The sequence below is a fragment of the Mesoplodon densirostris genome, chromosome 2 (genome assembly GCF_025265405.1).
Source record: "Mesoplodon densirostris isolate mMesDen1 chromosome 2, mMesDen1 primary haplotype, whole genome shotgun sequence".
Taxonomy (NCBI): Eukaryota; Metazoa; Chordata; class Mammalia; order Artiodactyla; family Ziphiidae; genus Mesoplodon; species Mesoplodon densirostris.
Genome location: NC_082662.1, coordinates 183,684,358 through 183,705,061, shown reverse-complemented (window position 1 = coordinate 183,705,061; position 20,704 = coordinate 183,684,358). Strand labels below are relative to the sequence as shown.

At 35.6% G+C, this 20,704-nt stretch overlaps 1 protein-coding gene across 1 annotated transcript in view; it reads right to left on the bottom strand.

Annotated features, from left to right (window-relative positions):
- The window catches only part of RGS18 (regulator of G protein signaling 18), a 28,110-nt gene extending 15,489 nt beyond the window's left edge, over positions 1 to 12,621 (bottom strand). The window contains exons 1-3 of the mRNA XM_060088669.1: positions 12,503 to 12,621; positions 11,917 to 12,018; positions 10,806 to 10,867 (exon numbers count right to left, since the gene is read on the bottom strand). Of these exons, the coding sequence (XP_059944652.1) occupies positions 10,806 to 10,867; positions 11,917 to 12,018; positions 12,503 to 12,621 (283 nt within the window). The remainder of the gene's footprint in view (positions 1 to 10,805; positions 10,868 to 11,916; positions 12,019 to 12,502) is intronic.
- Positions 12,622 to 20,704: the final 8,083 nt, after the last annotated feature.

The window sequence follows — 20,704 nt, the reverse complement described above, 5'->3', positions numbered from 1 at the left end:
AACTGAGGTTCATATAAATTCAATTGTCCCAGATCTCACTTTTCAAACAAACAAATTGTAGAAGTATATCGTTCTCAAGAAGGCAGCACTTTCTGTCATAGGTAGAGTAACAGTCCTCCGAAGATGTCCATGCCCTAATCCTTAGAACCTGTGACTACATTACCTGACATGGAGCAAAAGCTTTGCTGATGTGATTAAGGTTAAGAACCTTGAGAGGGGCAAATTATCCTGGATTGTCCAGTTGGACCCAGTCTCATCACATGAGTGCTTAAAAGTGGAGGAGGAAGGCAGAGAAGTGGGTCCGGGGAAGGCAATGTGAGAAGCACTGTTGCTTCCCTTCAAGATGGAAGAAGATGGTCAAGAGCCAAAGAGTGTGGTGGCTTCCAGAGGGTGAGAGTGGCCTTAGTTTAGAGCCAGCAAGAGAATGGAGACCTTGGTCCAAAAGTGCAAAGAGCTGCCAGGAAACCAAATGGGTAGGGAAGGGATTCTCCCCAAGACCTTCCACAGAGGACAACAGCCTGCTGACACCTTGATTTTTTTTCCAGTGAGATCCATGCTACACTTCTGACCGACAGAACTGTAAGATAATATATTTGTGTTGTAAGTCCCTAAAGTTATCATAGTTTGTTACACAGCCACAGGAAACTACTATAGTCCTCCAATCATGTGTTACATATCACCATTTATTTCTCCTATATCTAGAACTTGTCCTGAAGTTCTGTTGTCCTGTTTGTCATATCCAGAACTTGTCCTGAAGTTCTGTTGTCCTGTTTGTCATGAAGCATTGTGTTTTCATTTTTGTTTTTAATGCTGAAAGCAACTGTTTGATTATATTAGAGATCCAGGAACTTAATGTAAGAAAACAACAGCCAGAAATGGCATAACCTACAGACATTCCCTAAGTGTTAGGTATGGGATCTCTCCAAACACTACCACGATAGAGGAGCCCTGTGGGCCTCTTCCACTCCCCTGCTCCTTCCATTGGTGTTTTCATTGGGGTGAGGGGAGAGTCTGCCATTTCTTTTCCTTGGTAAATTGATCCTGAGCACCAGATGTTAGTGGTTAAACCTTAGCGAAGAAACTAGGAAGACAAGCAAAGGTCAGTCTCAACAAGAATTTGAGAAGGCATCATAGGACTGACATGCAACCCAGAACTTGTCCACAGTGATTAGATGCTGGTAAGATAATTCCTAGTCAAACACAGCTGTCTTAAGGAAGCCTTAGTTCTAAGCGCTTCCTGCTTAAGTCAACAAATTCTAGTCTCTGAGGAGAAGGAAGAATGATCAATGTGAATGATATTGAACCACTCTTGTTCTTATTTCTCTAGCACAGTTAGTGTTTGATATTCAAGATTTATTTCTCACGCTGTGTAGTGTGCTTTGCTCAGAATGTAGCAGAAAAATATAAATGGATCATGATTCTTTGAAGCATTTTGATAGATAGAAATTTTCCCCAAATACCTAAAAATGTATATATTCTCAGAGTAAAGTTAATGACCTATCTCTGTTTTTATTATTTTTAAGCCAAAATAGCTATCAAAGTGAAAAACAGGGAGTCAGACAAGTGGGTTTTACCCTGACTTGTTAACCCACCAGCACTCTTAGGGATTACTGTTCCTTAGTGTGGCCTGTTTGACTTTCCTTTCCACAACTCTTTTATCCTCTGTAGCTCAGTACCTGGACTTGTAAAAAAGCAGTTGGAGTCATTACTATTGTCGAAGATTACATTCCTTTAATTTTTGAAAACTACGTTGCAGCAGCAACCTTTCAGACTTCAGGTAAAGCTGGAGCCCCAGGCTGATGACTTTAGAAAATAGGCTGAATAAGCATCATTTGGCTACTGATTGGCAACAGCTTGAAAACTTCTTCCTTTTCCATTTATGCGACTAGAAAGATCGTTTTGTTGCATAATCTCTGGTTTTACTTTTTGTCTTTTTTTTCCCTTCTTCTTCTTCTGTAATGATCCCAGAAGGAAACAAGGAGACTAAGGCAAAACATGCCTTTCAACCCCTAAATCAAAATTGAAGTAGAATTTGAAATGTGGGCAATGTTTAGGTGTGTGAAAGAAAAACCCCAACAAAAACAACCATCTGTAGACCAATTGGCTTAAGCCAAACTTTAGGTAGTTACGTAGTCATGCCCCAGCCTCTGCCCAGAACTTAAAAAAAAATATTGAGAATTCCCCCTTGATGAATTTTTAGTGTAATCAAAAACCGCTGCTTAGCACCCATACTTCCTTCCTCTTTAAAATTTCTAAAATGTTTGCCCTTTTTTCCTCCAATTAACATCCACTTTTTGCTGGATTGAATCCTAAATATATGTATATTCTCTTAATTTATCTCTCATAATTATCTTCACAACTGATAGATCCTTTGTATTTTTTAATAGAATTCTGAAATTTCTTATTTGCTCGGTAGCTGCTATAAAGTAGATTTCCGAGGAGGATTCCTTGACTAGATATTAGGAAACAATTGGAAGCAAGACAGCAAAATGATTGTGAGAACATCTTCAGGTAATCCTAATTAAAAAAGCAAGCGTGGTCGTATGGAAATGTGCACTTTGATATTGAAAAGCCTGTCATTGGGTGGTATTGCCCTGTGTGTTCATGATGTGGGTCCTGCCTCTTCCCCTCCCACAATGAGAGACATTTGCCTTGTTCTTACTTGCTCCTCTGTTACTATTTAAATGGAAATTAAAGCAAAGTTAGCAAATAAAATGCCTGCTATCTTACAACAGAACAGTCTGCTCCAGGTCAGACCTAGATTGGAAAGAGGAAATTAAGAATATGTTTTATTGGGCTTATGAATAAAGTTACTTTGACCCCAGTGAAGGGAAATGCTTTTGGGATTTCATTTTATTCTATCTATATGTCATATATAAGCCCAATTGATCAGTTTTTAAATACCAAATTATTCCTAAAGCAAGTTGATAAATTACTGTGACAATTTTAGCAGGATATGGTCATCACTTTTCCTATTAATAAATCTCAATTATAAGACACTTTTTGTATTGACACCTAGAAGGGATCATCCATATGCCAGACAACTGAAATTGTTACTTATTAAAAATAACTTCCTTCGTCTATCAATTATTTGTGAAACACCTAGTATGAACCTGAGGACTGTATTATAAACTGAAAATGCAATGATATTAATTACAATAGTTAGAAGTTTTGAGTCTTTGCTAAGGCCTTGGCACACTGCTATATGCCTTTTATTGGGGCAGTTCCATTTAATTTTCACATCAGCCCTAAGGAGTTAAGTCCTGTTCTACCCATTTATACAGATGAAGAAGCTGAGGTTCAGAGTTGAGTTGCCCTGAATCTTACCGCTGGGAAAAGATAGCACAGGGTTTGAATCCAGGTTTATTTTGTTTATAATTATAGAACGTTTGTCTTTCAACTGCCATGAAACAGCAAAGTCTTTACTGTTGAGGAATATGGAGATTAATAGGCAAGACAGGCATGTATAGACCAAGGACTAAGGAATGAGAATTGCAGGGGTGACTGATTCTGTTTGGAGCAGCAGAGAAAAATCAGCTTACTTAAGATGACTATAGAAGCCTTCCAGAAAATAACATGAATGCTACTTAAATAGTCCTTCACTAATTCACAAAGCATGAGTGAGTGTCAGCTCTGTACCAGCCATTGGGCTTTGGAGTATCATGCAAAAGCCCTTTGTTACCGTGCTTAGTCTTGAGTTTGATACAGACGTTCAAAATGAAGTCACAGCATTAACGTAAGGAAAAGCGCTGTGTGTTAAAAGTGCTCCTGGTGAGTTAAAGTGAATGGATCTTGTTGCCATAATATGAATATAATAGGGGAGAATAAATACTGATTCAAAAAACAAATTAATGATGAACGAGAAGGTAGTTCATCTATTTAAAAGTTTAAGTAAATGACTTAAAAAAAATAATACGTAATATCATGCCGGATTATCCCAGCACACTAGTTACTTCCTGTTTCTCTTACTCACTTGGGGCAGCTGCATGAAGTCAGGTCACAATGGAACCATTTCTCATACAGAGGCAGTAACTTACTAAACAGTCCTTTAGAAGGAAGCAGTGGTGAAGACACCTGCCAAAAGCGCTTGATAGAACCCGGGATTAGAATTCACACTGGAAGAAGCTGGCTCAATGTGTCATACAAATATGAAATGCTTGTAATTGCATGTTTCTAAATTGAAATTCTGACATCTGTTGGAGTATTTTTCTGATGCCAAGAAACCAAATGAAACAAAAAGTCAAGGAACTCAGAAGTTGGAAACCCAAATACAGTGTGGTATCTTAAGTACTAGGTTGCCTTGCTTCTCCTTTGATATTTGACTTTGGACCTGCCACAGAATGTGGAATAATGATTGGTTTGTGTGGCCCATCTATAATCTAGATTGGATTTTACTTACTTTTATTTTTTAGATAGATAAAGTAATTGCATGTTTGTTATGGGTCAGCTTGATTCAGAAAGTTAAATTTGCAGAACCCTGGAATCCCTTATCTTTCAGAAAACTGGTAACTGAAAATTGGAAAGGGCAACTTAAAAAGCCACAAGGTGGAAAGTGTAAGGAGAAGTGCTAATGTCCTTCCCCTAAAGAGAAGTATGCACTTCCTTGCAGCCTTTCCTCAAAGTCAGTAATATGTACTTCCCACAGTATCGTCAGTTCATGTTTTTAAATCAAGGGGGTGAAATGACTTACATATTCCTTTTATCCTACCTTATCATGAATTAATCTCAAAATTAAGCTTAGTATATATAATCACAATTTAAGGTGCAAAAAGTCCAGGCGAATAGTTAATAAAAAGACTAAAAATATTGGAATTATTTGCAATGACTGGCAAAAAGGATGTACAGGAAAATAAACAGGTAGTAGTTGGAAGTTTTTTTTTTTTATTGACAGAGACTCCCTTCATAGGAAATAATCTTCTCTTTCAAATCTTTACTTATCAAGTATGTGAGATGGTTAGAAAATCTTTCTATAATCAATCATGCTTCCATATTCTAGGTGTGTACCTATAAAACCCTGAAAAACTGCTGATAAAGTTTACCAGCAACTAAAAAAGTTCAAAGTCTCACCTGTTATCTTCTCCAAATCTTTTTTTTCCACCTCTATTTCTGATCTATAAAAGGCACTCTTACCTTCCTATTAATATGGAACAAAATCTAGAGATCTTTGGCTCCTTTTTCTTCATCTCCTATTTCTTCACCATCTCACTTTACAACATAAGTACACATTCAGTCAGTCACCAAGTTCTTCCGTTTTCTTTCCAAAATAGCCCTTACGTTGGGGTTAACTTTGATATTTGTAACAACCTTGTAGGTAGTCCTATTATATGCATAGAATTCTACCTTTCTATCCATCAGAGTTAGCTTTCTAACAAACAAACTCTTCTTGAGTTTGTCCCCAACTTGGTTTTCCAATGTGATTTTTCACTACTCTTTACCTCAGTGGACGGGACCTGCTTGCTTTCCTAGGTTATAAGCCCAGTAAGCCCAAATCGCTTATTTCTCTAGCCATTTTCCTGCCTTTTTCTCTACTCAGGAATAACCTTTTCCTCTGCCTGTTGAAATCTTGCACACATTGATATAATTTCATGTAATGATTTTCTAAAGCCTACATGAAACATTGAAAGTTCTACAGGTATTTTTTAAACTATTTAGCCAATTGTTTTCAAAGTATGTATTGTCAGCAGCATTGTTTTACTTTAAAAGCTGTCTTACACAGAACCATATAAATATATGCATACAAACACTCACAAATATGTGAGTGTAATATACATATATATGTAATTTTATTGGAATTAATTGATTTGCTAAGTTCATATTGGTAACATTTATTTTCATAAAGTCAATTGGTAAGAAGACTGATAACTAAATTTGAAATTGTTGATTATGAATGACAGTCTGATACTGGTTTTTGGTTTATTCTTTTTGTTTTTCTTAAACAACATTTAGAAATTATTGTTATATATGATTTTAAATCATAGATTTTTATGATTCATTTTGCAGTTTCAGGCAAATTTGTCAATAAACAGGGGAGGCAGGAAAAAAATTACCCTAATATCTGCAGAGAAACAGATGAGGAACGGAGGTTAAATTATTGATGGACTGCAGTGTATTAAATTTACTGTATAACATATTTGAGTTCATTTTTAAAAATTACATTTACTTTTAGAATAGATTAGATTTACAGAAGAGTTATGAAGACAGGACAGAGCTTCCACACACCCCACACCTCCACATCCCTGATATTATTAACATCTTACATTGATAAGGTACATATGTTATAATTTTTTATATATAAATTTATTAATTTGTTTATTTTTGGCTGCATTGAGTCTTCGTTGCTTCACGCGGACTTTCTCTAGTTGCAGCGAGCGGGGGCTACTCTTCGTTGTGGTGCGTGGGCTTCTCATTGCAGTGGCTTCTTTTGTTGCAGAGCACAGGCTCTAGGCGTGTGGGCTTCAGTAGTTGTGGCATGTGGGCTCAGTAGTTGTGGCTCGCGGACTCTAGAGCGCAGGCTCAGTAGCTGTGGCACGCGGGCTTAGTTGCTCCGCGGCATGTGGGATCTTCCCGGGCCAGGGCTCGAACCTGTGTCCCCTGCATTGGCAGGAAGATTCCTAACCACTGCACCACCAGGGAAGCCTCTACATATGTTATAATTAATAAACAAATACTGATACATTATTATTAACTAAAGTCCCTACCTTGGTTATATTTCCTTGGATTTTACCTTCTGTGCTTTTTTTAATTTTAAAAGAGTTAAGCTACATTTTAGGAATGAAATTTGAATAGTGGAATTATCAAAACACTCCATGGATTCTTTGGTTTCTGTGGAACACAGCAAAAACACTGTTCTTTCTGCTTAAGTTTCATCTATTACCTGTTACCCTAAGCCACGCTTTTTCAAATTATGTTTCTCAATAAAGAATTACTTTCTCTCTAGTTCGCTAAATAAATTGCACTGTTTAATGCCCCATGCCTATGTTGGCTTTCTGCTTGGATGATCTCTTCCTCTCCTTGTCCAGCTAGTGAATTTTTGATTAATTCCCTAAAATCTAGCATAAGAACCATCTACTCTGCTCCTTTCCTAAAGATGCTAATAATTATTCTGCAGTGGTTTTAGTATCAGGCATTTTTTTGTCAAATAAATACTCAAATTTCTGATGTATTTTGTTTGACTTATCACTTCACTTCCCATTTGAATAAATTTAATACATTTTCCATTTCCTTTATATAGATATGGCATACAGAATTTGAGAAACTTACACATTTAACTAAAGGGAAATTCTATAAAATCTGATAGAGCAAGGTCTTGAAGTGTGTGTGTTTGTGTGTGCATGAGTATAGGAACTTTCCTTTTTTGTTCTTTTTGGCCTACAGTCAAGTCAATAGAAAAGAGCTGAATTTGACCATTGCAACCATGAGACTTTCTTAGGTGATTATTTTAAGCTTTATAATTTAATATTACAATAAGATTTGCAATTTAGAATAACTGAATTTTGGGGATTAATTAAAAGAATACCATTAACATAATTTTTTGTGAATCCAATATAATTTAATTAGCACTTTGATCATGAGCGATGATAATAATGTCTAAGTGGGTCAGTGCTGATTTCTGTTATTCATGCTACCTCCTCTAGGTTCAAACTGCTGCTATTTTACAGAACTTTAATATTTCCACCAGTAGAGAACAGAGAGGAGTAGATTTTTTCTTTTGTTTTCTTTTGGTTTTTTCTTTTGTTTTTTTTTTTTGGTATGCAGGCCTCTCACTGTTGTGGCCTCTCCCGTTGCGGAGCACAGGCTCCAGACACGCCGGCTCAGCGGCCATGGCTCACGGGCCCAGCCCCTCTGCGGCATGTGGGGTCTTCCCGGACCGGGGCACGAACCCGTGTCCCCTGCATTGGCAGGCGGACTCTCAACCACTGCACCACCAGGGAAGCCCTCCATTTGGTTTTGACTACTTGTAAAGCAACATGATTATAGAATGCCAGGGGAGGATTTTCTGTAGGACTAATTGCCTAGAGAGAATCTTTATTCTCTCTAATGGGTCGTGAGAGTATGATGAAATTATTATATACCAATTTATTAAGTTAAAGAAAGAAGTCCAGCTTATATATTTCTTTTCATTGAAATTTAACCCTGTAAGTGATGTTTATACAGCTGGGAGCAGTTTGCAAAACAGAAAAAGATTATTAAATTTATTGTTGATAATTATTTTTCATGATAGCAGAAACCATTTACATTTGTGTAGTGTCAAACAGTTATTGGCTCCTTGCAACCTAAGTGTCCATCGACAGATGAATGGATAAAGAAGATGTGGCACATATATACAATGGAATATTACTCAGCCATAAAAGGAAATGAAATTGAGTTATTTGTAGTGAGGTGGATGGACCTAGAGTCTGTCATACAGAGTGAAGTAAGTCAGGAAGAGAAAAATAAGTACCGTATGCTAACACATATGTATGGAATCTAAAAATAATAATAATAATAATAATGGTTCTGAAGAACCTAGGGGCAGGACAGGCATAAAGACTCAGATGTAGAGCATGGACTTGAGGACATGGGGAGGGGGAAGGGTAAGCTGGGATGAAGTGAGAGAGTGACATGGACATATATACACTACCAAATGTAAAATAGATAGCTAGTGGGAAGCGGCCACATAGCACAGGGAGATCAGCTCGGTGCTTTGTGAACACCTAGAGGTGTGAGATAGGGAGGGAGGGAGGGAGATGCAAGAGGGAAGAGATATGGGAACATATGTATATGTATAACTGATTCACTTTGTTACAAAGCAGAAACTAACACACCATTGTAAGGCAATTATAGTCCAATAAAGATGTTAAAAAAAAAAAAAGAAACAGAAAACAGTTATTGGCTTCTTATTCATCATCTCATTTAATTCTGACAGAAATTTATTTCTATTGGAGCTAAAGACATTGTGATCTCCATTTACAGTTGAGGAAGCTGAATATGAAAGTGATTAGGAAAGTGATTGTGAGGCAGAAGAGAACCAGAACTCAAATCTTGAAGGGGACGCAGGACTAAGTTTTGCCTAGCAACAAATTTGGTTATATTGTTTGAACACTTACTATTTAACAGGTGATGTGCTGGGTTTGGAGATCCACAGATGAAAAGACATGCTTCCTTATAAGAAACATTCAAACTGGAAAAAAAAATGAATTCCACTTCTTTTTTTCCTTGCTCTGACTAGTGAAGAGGCTCAAGGACTGAGTTGTGCCCAAATGGTGGAAATAATAGGAGATTAAAAGAAGAAATAAGTTTGGGGGGCATGAATTTGGGAGGAAAGTTTTACACAGGTTGTAATTAGATAAATACCTGAACCAAGACAGTGATAGAGGAGATAATGAGAATGGGAGATAAGTTTTACATATATTTGGGAAGAATTTTAACAAAAGTCAAGAAATGGGTGGATATTGGGAATGAAGAAAAGTTGAAGAAAGCTGTTCACATTATTTTTCTCCAAAATAGGGAGTGATAGAGCATTAAGGTGAAATGAGGGTGGAGTAACACATTAAATTTTTTTCAGCATGAACTTCCTTTCTTACCACTACCCTCCATTTTCACTACATCCTTGCCTAAATTTAAGCCTTGATTTCTCTACCTATGCTTTTCTTTCTCTGAGTCAATATTACAATTCAGAGGCAGAATCTGTTTTCATTGGAAGAGGGAAGGTCTTCAGGGACAGTCTGCAGAAATAGGATTCTCTGTTGGTAAATCCAGGGGAACATGAACTGGTCACGAAAAACTTACAGGTGGATGGACAATTAGGAGAAAATTACAGGACATGAAGACAGATTAGAAAAGTTGGTTTCATCAAAGAGTGCACAGTACTTGAGGCTGAATTGCAAGTACTGCACTCCCAGCAACAGGAGCTCCTGCTTCCAGTAGACACCTTAGGATGAGAAGACCACTGGCAATGCTGTAAACAGCAGTTAGCCTTGGCTAACTCAAAGAAATGCGGTAAGGAATAGAAGAACTTGGAGATACAAATAAAAGCTGTGGGCTAGAGGAAGTGTGTGGCTATTTGGTAGTGGTAAAGTGTTGCTTCTTAAGCAGACTGCCTGGTTTAATGTGGAAAGCAATGAACCCTGTGGTTGCTTAGCCTCATTGCCTACTCAGTTCAGTCTGTCAGTTTTGCTCCCTGGAAGAAATTGTGGACTGAATAAAGGCCAGAAAATAATGCTTACTCAGCTGTTTCCTTATGCAATTGACTCTAAGGATTAGCAATCCAGGCAGCCTGTCCTCTGACCCGTGCTTGGACAAACTCAGTATTTGTCCTCACTTTCCATCTCATCTACAAAGCTCCACCTTAAATGCCCACCTGATTCTCAGCTACTCTGCAAAATTCTGATGACTGATGCGAAGAGTGAAGCATTTATAAAATTAAAACAATATATATTTTCATGAAGGTTTCCTAAATGTCCATGAAAAGAACTACTTTAGATTTTTGATCACTTAACAGTAAAAATAACACAGATAATCTGGGATTTAATAAAACCAAGTGTCTCATTCACAAACTAAAAACACTGAAAATGTGAAACTGTTCATCCAGCACCAAGAAATATTTCATCCACCATAAGTAATTTTTAATAAAATAAGAGTATTTTTAAAATATTCTTATTAGTTGACTATTCTATTATTTAGTTATTTCTGTGGATCAAAAACTCATATTGCTGTAAATTATCAATCAGACTAAATTTTTATGACAGCCTGTTTTGTATAGTTACATACATATTTTGTATACTTTTCCATTAAAGAATAAAGTATTTAGGAAAAGTAGCACTAACCTTTATGGGAAAGCAGTTTGTCAAATGATTCACCCCATATCACTGCTTCTTCAGGAGAGATCCTGTTCAAGAAACAAAACGTTTTATAATGGAGTGTGCAGAAACTCTACTTACGAATCTGCTCTAACATGTGCTATCATACTGCTCTTTTCAGTCATATTTCACAGGATTTCTCCTTTGATTATTATACAATGGAAATTGTATTTATATTGGAAAGTTCAAAAACATTGGTCAACTTTCTTTTGGTTTTTGCCTATAAAACCATGTGTTAAAATAACATTATTTTCTCATGAATTATTTTATTTTCTAGAGAAAAATAATCATGTGTTAGGTTAAAAACAAAGAAATCAGGTCAATTATCTTTCTTAATTTGGCAAATAGAAGAACCTAATCTAACAGTGTCTTTCAGTCAGACTTTTTTAAAACTGCAATTTCCTTGAAACTCTTACCAAAATATGCAACAATTTTTTTTAACAGATACAGGAAGTTTGACTAATGAAGTTTTAAAGGGGTAAGAAATAGGAAACATTTTTAATACAACAAATATTTTAGAAATGTTGATAATTGAGAATTGAATATATTTGTCTTGGATCTTTTATTGGTCATATTTCATATTTGGAAAAATTTATATTATCCTAGTGTATAAGGTTATTCCATTTTCTGTTTGAACTAAAGAAATGGCTAAAAGTTACAAAACATCCCTTTTTGTGCTTTACTTGATACTGTACCTAGGGCATTTTTTCCAAACTACTGAAGAAAGAGATGAATAGCACTTCTCAGTGACATTGTGCAAACTCTTAAATTAATGAGTATTTCATCAGTTTAAAATACAAAGTGATGAAGGAGTAAAATATATCATTTAAAATTGACAGGCATATAATTTTTAAAAAGCATCTCTAAATTTTTATGCGATTACTTAGTTCAAGCTATTAAAATGGTTTAATTTTATGGAATATTTCTAGTTTTTTTGAAATGAGATCGCTAACCCTTCCTTATATTACTGTGTAATCCAGTAAAATCCAATAAAATGGTAATCCCTAATTTCCTCTTTCTTAAATTTTTAATGATACAATCAGCAAAATGTCCCCCCAAATAATTACAAGTTATTCACCTTGTTTCTTTGGCCAATTGCCCAGATCTGCTGGAAAGAGTATCTTCGTGAAACTCAGGTTTCTGCACAAGAAGACTTAGCCTATTTCTTTTTTCCTTAGCTCTATAATGAAAAGGCATTAGCTTCAGGACAACTTGGATGATAACTGAAATCTCTCCTTCTGACTGTCAAACAGATTTGGGATTGGTAATCACCTGGACATCCCTTCTCACCCACCTCCCTCACTCTGGACACACCCAGTGGTTATCGTAAGAATTTCATTTAAATGCTGTTTATGGAGGAATTAGGATAGTATATGTGAAATATGCTTGTTTTTTTTCCCCTCAGTGACTTTAAAGTATTTGAGATTATATTTCAATAAATATTATTACAAGTTCTCCTGTGTGGTTAAAACTGTTGCACTTAAAAAAAAAAAACACTTTCAGATTTAACAGTTATTTACTCCTAATAAATAGATTTTTTTCAGTTGTAATATTACAATCAATATATTTTCAACCAGATATTTTAAAAACAAGTTCTAACAATTATTCAATGTCAATCATGTTTTTAAAAGTATAAGGCTGACTTAAAAAATTACGATTTTTACCTGATTTTGGCTTCTTTGCTTGTTTCTTCTTTTCCTGAACCATATATTAACTTGAAAAAGGTTTTTTCTTTTGGTTCACACATATTTAATTGAGAAAAGAAAATCAATGATGTTTCCATCTTCTCTCTCTAAAATGTAGAGATGTCTAATTTATTACATCTTTCACTTGTTAATGCTATTCCATGGTTATACATGATGGAGTAAAAAGTTATCTCAACCCGTCAGCAACACTTTAAAAAAAAAAATCAAGAGCTTGTGTTTCTGCCTCTGCAAAAATATAGAACTGAGGAACTAAAGTACAATTCAGTCCGGAGTTGTTTAGGGAAATGATACTACAAATTTGCAAAATGACTCTTGGTCTCTGAGATAAAGACTAGTATTACCACAGCGCAACTTCTCTTTCTAGTTTGTGCAACCAGAATAATGCTAGACCCAAATGACAATGTCATTTCCCACAGGAACTTTTTAAAAAGGTCTTTAACGTGTGTAGTACGCGTTAAAATGTGTGTGGCAAAGTGCTACACCAATCATATTTTCCCTTGTTCTTAAAATTAAGTATTTTTACTTATTTAAATACATTGAATTAGGTAAATTACATTTAACTGACATAATGCTATGTAATGTTAATCACGTTTGCTTAACAAATTGTATCAAAATAAGAAGATAGATCATAGAGTTTCACAGTTGAAGGGGACAGTAAGAAGCATTTAATTCAATGATTTTTAAGCATGGGTCCATGGAATGACTTTAGACATCTATAAAATTTTTACCAGTCCATGATGAAAATGGGAATAAAAGATCATATGTAATTTTTTCCTTAAACTGTATCTATTTTTAATATGAAGCACTTATTCTGAATTTGCTCTTTTGTCTTTTTTTTTTTTTTTTTTTTTTTTTTTTTCCTTTTTGCGGTATGTGGGCCTCTCACTGTTGTGGCCTCTCCCGTTGCGGAGCACAGGCTCCGGACGCGCAGGCCCAGTGGCCATGGCTCACGGGCCCAGCCGCTCCGCGGCATATGGGATCCTCCCAGACCGGGGCACGAACCCGTATCCCCTGCATCGGCAGGCGGACTCTTAACCACTTGTGCCACCAGGGAGGCCCTCTTTTGTCTTTTTTAATGTTAAAATGTTTTTAATGAAATATTGTAACTAGAGACGGTAGTTTGTAGGATTGTTTATTTTGTTCTTACTAAAAAAGAAATGGCAACTCAAAGTTGATTCAGCTTCCACTTTCTTTTTTTCATGAAACCCAAATATCTAAGAAATGCTGATCTAGACCATAATTCACATTAAAAAAAAAAGGCAGGGATGATAGATATTAAGTGATTTATTCTTACAAATTCCCAGAGGTCAGTAGAAAAGAAGATCTGGAATTATCAGAGCCTTTGATCACCAGTAGCATGTGCTTTAGTCTTTCCAAGTCTTTGATCTCCAGTAGTGAATGCTTTAATTCCTCTAAAATTGTATATATTAAAAAAAAAGTTAACAAATCAAAAAGAAAATCTATTTTCAATCTTTTTGAATTATTGATTTTAAGAAAATAGTTATTCTTAAAGATTCACAGGGATCCCTCTTAGGGATACCAGCTAGGAGCTCAAAACATTTGCAGAAATGAAATTAAAGAATATTTAGTATGTATTTATATATATGCCCCTGATTCTATAAGTTTTACTTTGAACATATTTTTAAGTTTACCTTGGCTGAAAATTGACTGTTAAAAATATTGTACAGGAGGGCATTTTATGGCAAGTCTAGCTGGAAATGGATGTTGATAATGCAGATTACGCTTCCACCACAAAGTCCTTTAGTCTCTAGTATTTATTAGCACTCACCATATATATATGAGGCTTAGTTTTGTAAAGGTGAATGAGGGCAAGGGCAGATGAGCAAGGACATCTTCTAGTCCCTAAGACTATGTTTGAATTACTATATTCAGAGGAGTATGAGACAGGAATTTACTATTTTTCATAAGATTTGCTGAAATTGTGTGTAAGATGTCCTCTTCACAGGCTGATAGAACTATGGAGAGAGAGACTGTGAAAACATGGACACAAGTAAATTACATTAAAGACCTGTCCAAAGGTCTGAAAGAGAATTGGAAGATGTGTGGGCTTACTCTGTGTGCGTGCAGACAGGTGGAAGCAGAAGAAAAACAGGGTGGATGCTGCATGATGACTTGAGCTGATAATCATTCTTTGGGGCACAATTATCCTTTAGCTTGAAGAGTATTCTCATAGGATAGTATTCTAGGTTTACAGTTGCGTTTTTTTGTTATTTTTTTCCAATGCTTTTAAGATGTTGCATTTTTGTCTTCTGGCGTCCATTATTCCTGATGAGAAAGTCAGTGCTAATTTGTATCATAGTTCTTATGCTCTAATGTGTCTTTTTTTCTGTCGCTACTTTTCAGATTTTTTTTTGTCTCTGATTTTTAAAAAATTTGATTATGATATGAAAGATATTCATTCTACTTGGGATTTGTTTAGTTTCTTGGATGTGTGGTTTTATAGTTTTCATCAAACTTGGAAACTTTTAGGCGTTGATTCTATTTGTTTTTCTCTTTCTTCCATTTTCAGAAACTGCAATTACAGGTATGTTTGACCCCTTGACATTGTCCCCCTGGTCACTTAGGAACTATCCAATTTTTTCAGCCTCTTTTCTCTCTGTTCCTCAGATATTTTTCATTGCTATGTCTTGATAGAAAATTTCACTGATCTTTTCTTCCTCTATGCCTAATCTGTTTTAGGTTTAGTCTGTAATTTTAAAAATTTCAGTTCCAGAAATTCCATCTTTTTATAGTTTGCATTTTTTCTTTATTATGTTCTTTTTCTTTGAAGTACTTGGAACATATTTAAAATACCTGTATTGAAGTCCTTTTTTGAAAATTCCTCACTGTGGTTCTGGGTTTGCTTTTATACCAATTTTTCTCCAGCTAATAGCACGTTTTCCTACTCTTTCAGATGTCTAATAATTATTTATTGATGCTAAACATTTTGAATTTTGTGATGTTAAATATCAGGACTTTATTAGTCTTCATTTAATGATGATAGAGTTGGTGTTGGTCAGGCAGTTATCTGAGTATCAGGTTTGTCCATAAAGACTTTTATTTAAACTTTGTTATGGTGAGCCTAGAATAGCCTTAATTACTAAGATACAAAGATTCTTAAATTTCTAATGAATTCTCAGAGTGTTCATTAAAGCTTTGCTATGCTGGATGTTAAGTACTTGAATGTCCCGTAGCCCTGTGTAAGCTCTGAAGATTAATTTGTATCTTACGGTAGGTATCCTCTGTCAATGCTTGTGGAGTTTTATCCTGCATGAGAGCTGCTTGGCGTTCAGCCAGACTCAAAGGTACCCTCGTACAAATTTCTTGAGCTCTTTCTAGTACTTTGTCTTGCAAATTTCAGCCCTCTTGCTCTCACTGAATGCAGATCACTATTTCCTCAACCTAAAATAGTACTTTTTGCTCTGTTTAAGGAGTACGCCTGTAAACTTCTCAGTCTCTAAATGAGCCTTACACTTCTTCCCTGCACTGAAGTCTTCAAAGAAGGCAGTTGAAGTTGTACAGCTCACTTCATCTGTCTCTCTTCTGTTAAGTATCACATGTCTATGTTGCCTATTTTCAGTGTCTGAAAACAGTTGTATTATATATTTCTTATATGTGTTATATCGGTTAAACCATCATGATCATGGCCGTCTTCTACCACACACATACACACACACACACACACACACATATCCTGTTACCTTAATGAATTCCATTACTGCTATTATTGCTCATGGAATTACTTATAGCTTTTCAATTAGTTTTCTTAAGTTTCTCAAGAAACAGATACTTTATAAATATTATTAGTTTCAACAACCCATTCCAATCATTACACTCTCATTTATTTTCTAGCCTAATATTATTGTTTTATAACTTCAGTACAGAAAGTTGATTGTTGGAATCTTTGTCGTCTTTTCCTTGGCATTAGGAGAAATTAAGACCTACTAAAATGAGGCTCAGTTTCATACTTAACTTTTGTGAATGTGTGCATTTATATGATTATGTTCCTTGTTCTCTTCTTTTCTTATGATAACTTTGCATGGAATTTGAGTTTGATACATTTCTGTTGTTTATTTTCACATGAAATTAGTTTTCTAATACTTTTAGAATGAGCCAGGATTCAAGAAAGCTTTCCTAGCTTTAATTTCAATAATTACATTGGTGGTAGTATTAGTATTCTGAGAATAATTTTCAAAATGAATAATTAGTGGATATTCTTATTTATCATCTCCTGTGTCCTTGAGAAGCAGAATTTTTAGGGTGGAATAAGGGACATATAGATGCAATAAGGAAGCGTTTAATTTAAACCTCCTTAGTCTTGAAGTTTGATTGTATCAGGATAAATTTGGGAAGTTGTTACTGGGTTGGTTATTGTTTCTAGTCTTTTATGTTGGATGGAGCTAGGCTGTATATTTTTCCTACTTATAAATATTCCCTACCTCTTTCCACTATTAAGACCTAGATACAATGACTAATGCTTTAGTGATGAGACTCATATTGTGGTCTTGAAGTGTCACTTCTCACTAAAAGCGACCTAGGTTTAGTGGAGAGATTGCTGAGGTCTGAGACAGGAAATGCACGAGCTGAGCCTAGCAAATCTTGCCATATCAGTTAGAAGGGAAGCTATCAAAGACTAATGGAGTCAATTCAAATTATTCAAGGGCCAAGTTACTAGTCTTCCACTAACCACAACGGGACGATCAGACTTTCAGTACCTTTAATAATGAGAGTGGATTGAATATATCAAACTTATTTTCATCTATGGGTGCATAGCAATATTTTAAAAGAATTACCTACCTGCAGAGGATTATAGAAATTAACACATTAAAATGAAAACTGGTTAACAAAGGGAACAATTAAGCAGTTATCCTATATTTCTTATTAACTCTACCATGGGAAACCAAAGAGTGAATGAGAGAAAGTATTGCTTTAATAAGATATATTCTGACAAACAAATAAAAGTGAAATAATATCATTAAAATCTCAGCTTTTTAAACCAACAACAAATAATTAGATACAGGTGTTAAACTTCAACGGTGGCTAAGATCACAAAAAGAGACAAGCAGACATTATGTGCTTCCTATAGCCATACCATATTCTTACAGTTTTCCAAAGAGATCAAATCTGATATCCAGTCTCTGGACCCAGTTGCCAATCTGCAGGAATGACAGAGGATAGAGGAACATGTTTAACTGCACCGTGAAGGTGCAAGCAGTGAGATCCTGGCTTTGGGGGGAACTACAGCCCAATGCTGCAGCTGCTAAATTGTAGGGGAACGAAGGAGATTGAAATAAGATGGGATAGAATGGTCTGTTTCATTCAACTGTGCATTGAATGAACAATATAACTCTATAACGCCAAATAAGTCTTTTCAAATAAAGGGCCAATTGCCTAATTACTTCTACCTGAAAGTCTGAGCGTTTGATATTATCTAGGAAACACCCATGTTCTATGACCAATCAAGTAGTCAAAATCAGTACTATTTTACCAGCCATTTTGAGAGTAAACTGTATAACCAGCATGAGGTAAGGGAACTCTCAAAGAACTTACATTCCAGAAAACTCTTCAAGTCTCTCTTTCCATAATTCTTCCCAAACTGCTTTCAATCAGAGCAATTTGGTTATTTTTCTTTTTTTTTTTCATTTTTTTTCATCTTTATTGGAGTATAATTGCTTTACAATGGTGTGTTAGTTTCTAATTTGGTTATTTTTCAACACAGCAACACAGTGTGAATACTGGCTCACACTAGTTCTTCCAAAATTCTGATTATGTTAATTTGAAAATCAAAATATTACTACTGCTACTTGTAACAGTAAAACAAAATTAAATGGAAAACATATTCATTGACTACCTCTAATGCAAAAGGGAGAAAAGATACTGACATTCCTAACATTTCCACAGTGAAAATATTACATTTGGTGTATTGAGGAAACTGACAGGCAGAGAAGCAACAAAGCACACAAAACCTTCCACACTTGCCTTCTTCCACGTAAAAGCATGCCTGCCATGGGCATAGCTGCACTGGACATTTCACAGAAGGGCGCCAAGAGTAAAGCTTGCCCTCAGTCACTCAAAATATTTATAAGGAAAGGAGGACAGATAGCATCTGTGTATCAATGGGAGAGTCTTAGTTAAGGAAATGCCAGAGTTGACTACTTCTCCACTGATCTAACTCACAACTGCTATACTAAATTATTCCTAAGCTACAGGAGAAGAAGAGAAAACGACCCCCAGGGCCACTCAGAATTGTCTCTGCTTATTCCCTAGTGCCATACAAACTAAAAGGCTTCACTCAGCTTCATGATATGGCCCCTGTCCACCTTTTCAGCCTCTTTTCTCACCCCATCCCTTCTGTCTAGTTCACCCTTTGGAGTTATCTTCCCTTCTCGTTGTCTTTGAGGTATTTGACAGTTCTATAAATTGTTGAACACCGATAGTAATGCCCATGCTTCTGGTTCACATAAACACAGATTAGCCCAGTGGAGATGCATTTGATTACTGCCCTATGGATATTGATGAATTTTTATCTATTTGTAAAGTCATTTTAGCATTCCCGATGACCAATATGTGTGTGCATCTTGAATTCTTTTGTGAACCACCTACAACATCTTACTAATTCCTTCATTAACTAGTGAGTTAAATAAAATCTTAGATACATATTTATTTTACATTTGTATGAGTCATGATTTTACCTGTTAAAAAATATGTTTTAGTAAAATAATCAGCCCCTTCTTTCTAGATGGCTCCATCCTCTTGTCCATTTGAAAACAGTGATTAACCTTTAAATATTAAGCTTAAGCGTTGCATTATCTCTCCTTCAAAAACACTTATAACTTAACTAGGCAAAACTACACCCCATCCATTGCACTTCACTCTATCTAACATGTAATTTCATAATAAGAATTGCAAGCTTCTGTTGCTCATTTTGTCACCTTTTTTTTCCTACTTGATTCTAGCCTTTGATTATAGGAAAAGTTTCTTATTCATTTTTGTAAATGGAGCACACAGCATTCTGCCAGCAACACATGAAGAATTTATTACATATTGTAATAAAATAAAGTGTGAAAACTACACAAAACAAATGTATACTGTAAAGAATTATTAAAATGCTAACACCCTTGGAACTACTACTCAGGTCAAAAAATAGTACTTTGTCTGTCACCTAGAAGCCCCATCCATGTGTCCCACCACAATTACAAATTCTCTGTCTCCCCATGAGTAACTATTATCCTGAAGTTCATAATGATCACTTCATTTTTAGTTTTATAACCCAGATATTCATGCTTTTATATTTATCCATTCCCTTTTTAAACTTAATATGCCTTTTAAGTCTCTTTTAATAAGTCCCTCATCAATCCTCTTCTTTCCTTACAATTCATCTATTGAAAAACTGGGCTGTAGTTTTTCTCAACATCTGGACCTTGCTGACTGCACATTCACGGTGCAGTCCAACTGGTTCCTCTGCTTCTGAATGATACTTGCGGGTAATATTATAGCAAGTATGATGAATACTTCAGGAATTAAAGGCATGACTCTCTATGGTCAAACCTACATACATTGTAATTGTACGATAAATTACCTCCTGCCATAACCAAGGACTTGCCAAAATGAGAATTTAGAGCTTTATATGCTGACCAAAACTATTTTTATATCCCTCTCATATTGCAATATATTTTAATTTTTATGTCATTGTCAAATATAAAGCTTCATTCAGATATCCAAAGGGATTAAAAAACTTGCCTTTATAAATTCATAAGACTCAAAGCTGTGGATGAATTTCAACCCATAGTTGAAAGAATCAAGAATGAGAAAAATTACATGACTTGTTCACTGTCAGCATATCACTGGCAGAGCTGAAACTGGAATCTGGTTTTTATAACTCCCAGGCCTTCCCCAAGCTCATCTGTGAGTGGCTAAAAGCTTTGAGCTGGGAAAATGCTCTGCTTATGTTCTATGTATAGCGTCCCTCTCTTTAGTTATGACTTGACTCCTACAAGGTTCCTTTTCCTCTCTCACAGAGGCTTTAATCTGCAAGTGGATAAAAGCTCCCATTAGCCTGCCTCTCTTCCAGGCTTTAGTCCCAGGACAATTCTCCCACTTTCTCTAGTATTATGCAGTTCAATGGTGTCCTTCCCCACCTGCAGTCCTGTAAAGGCCTCT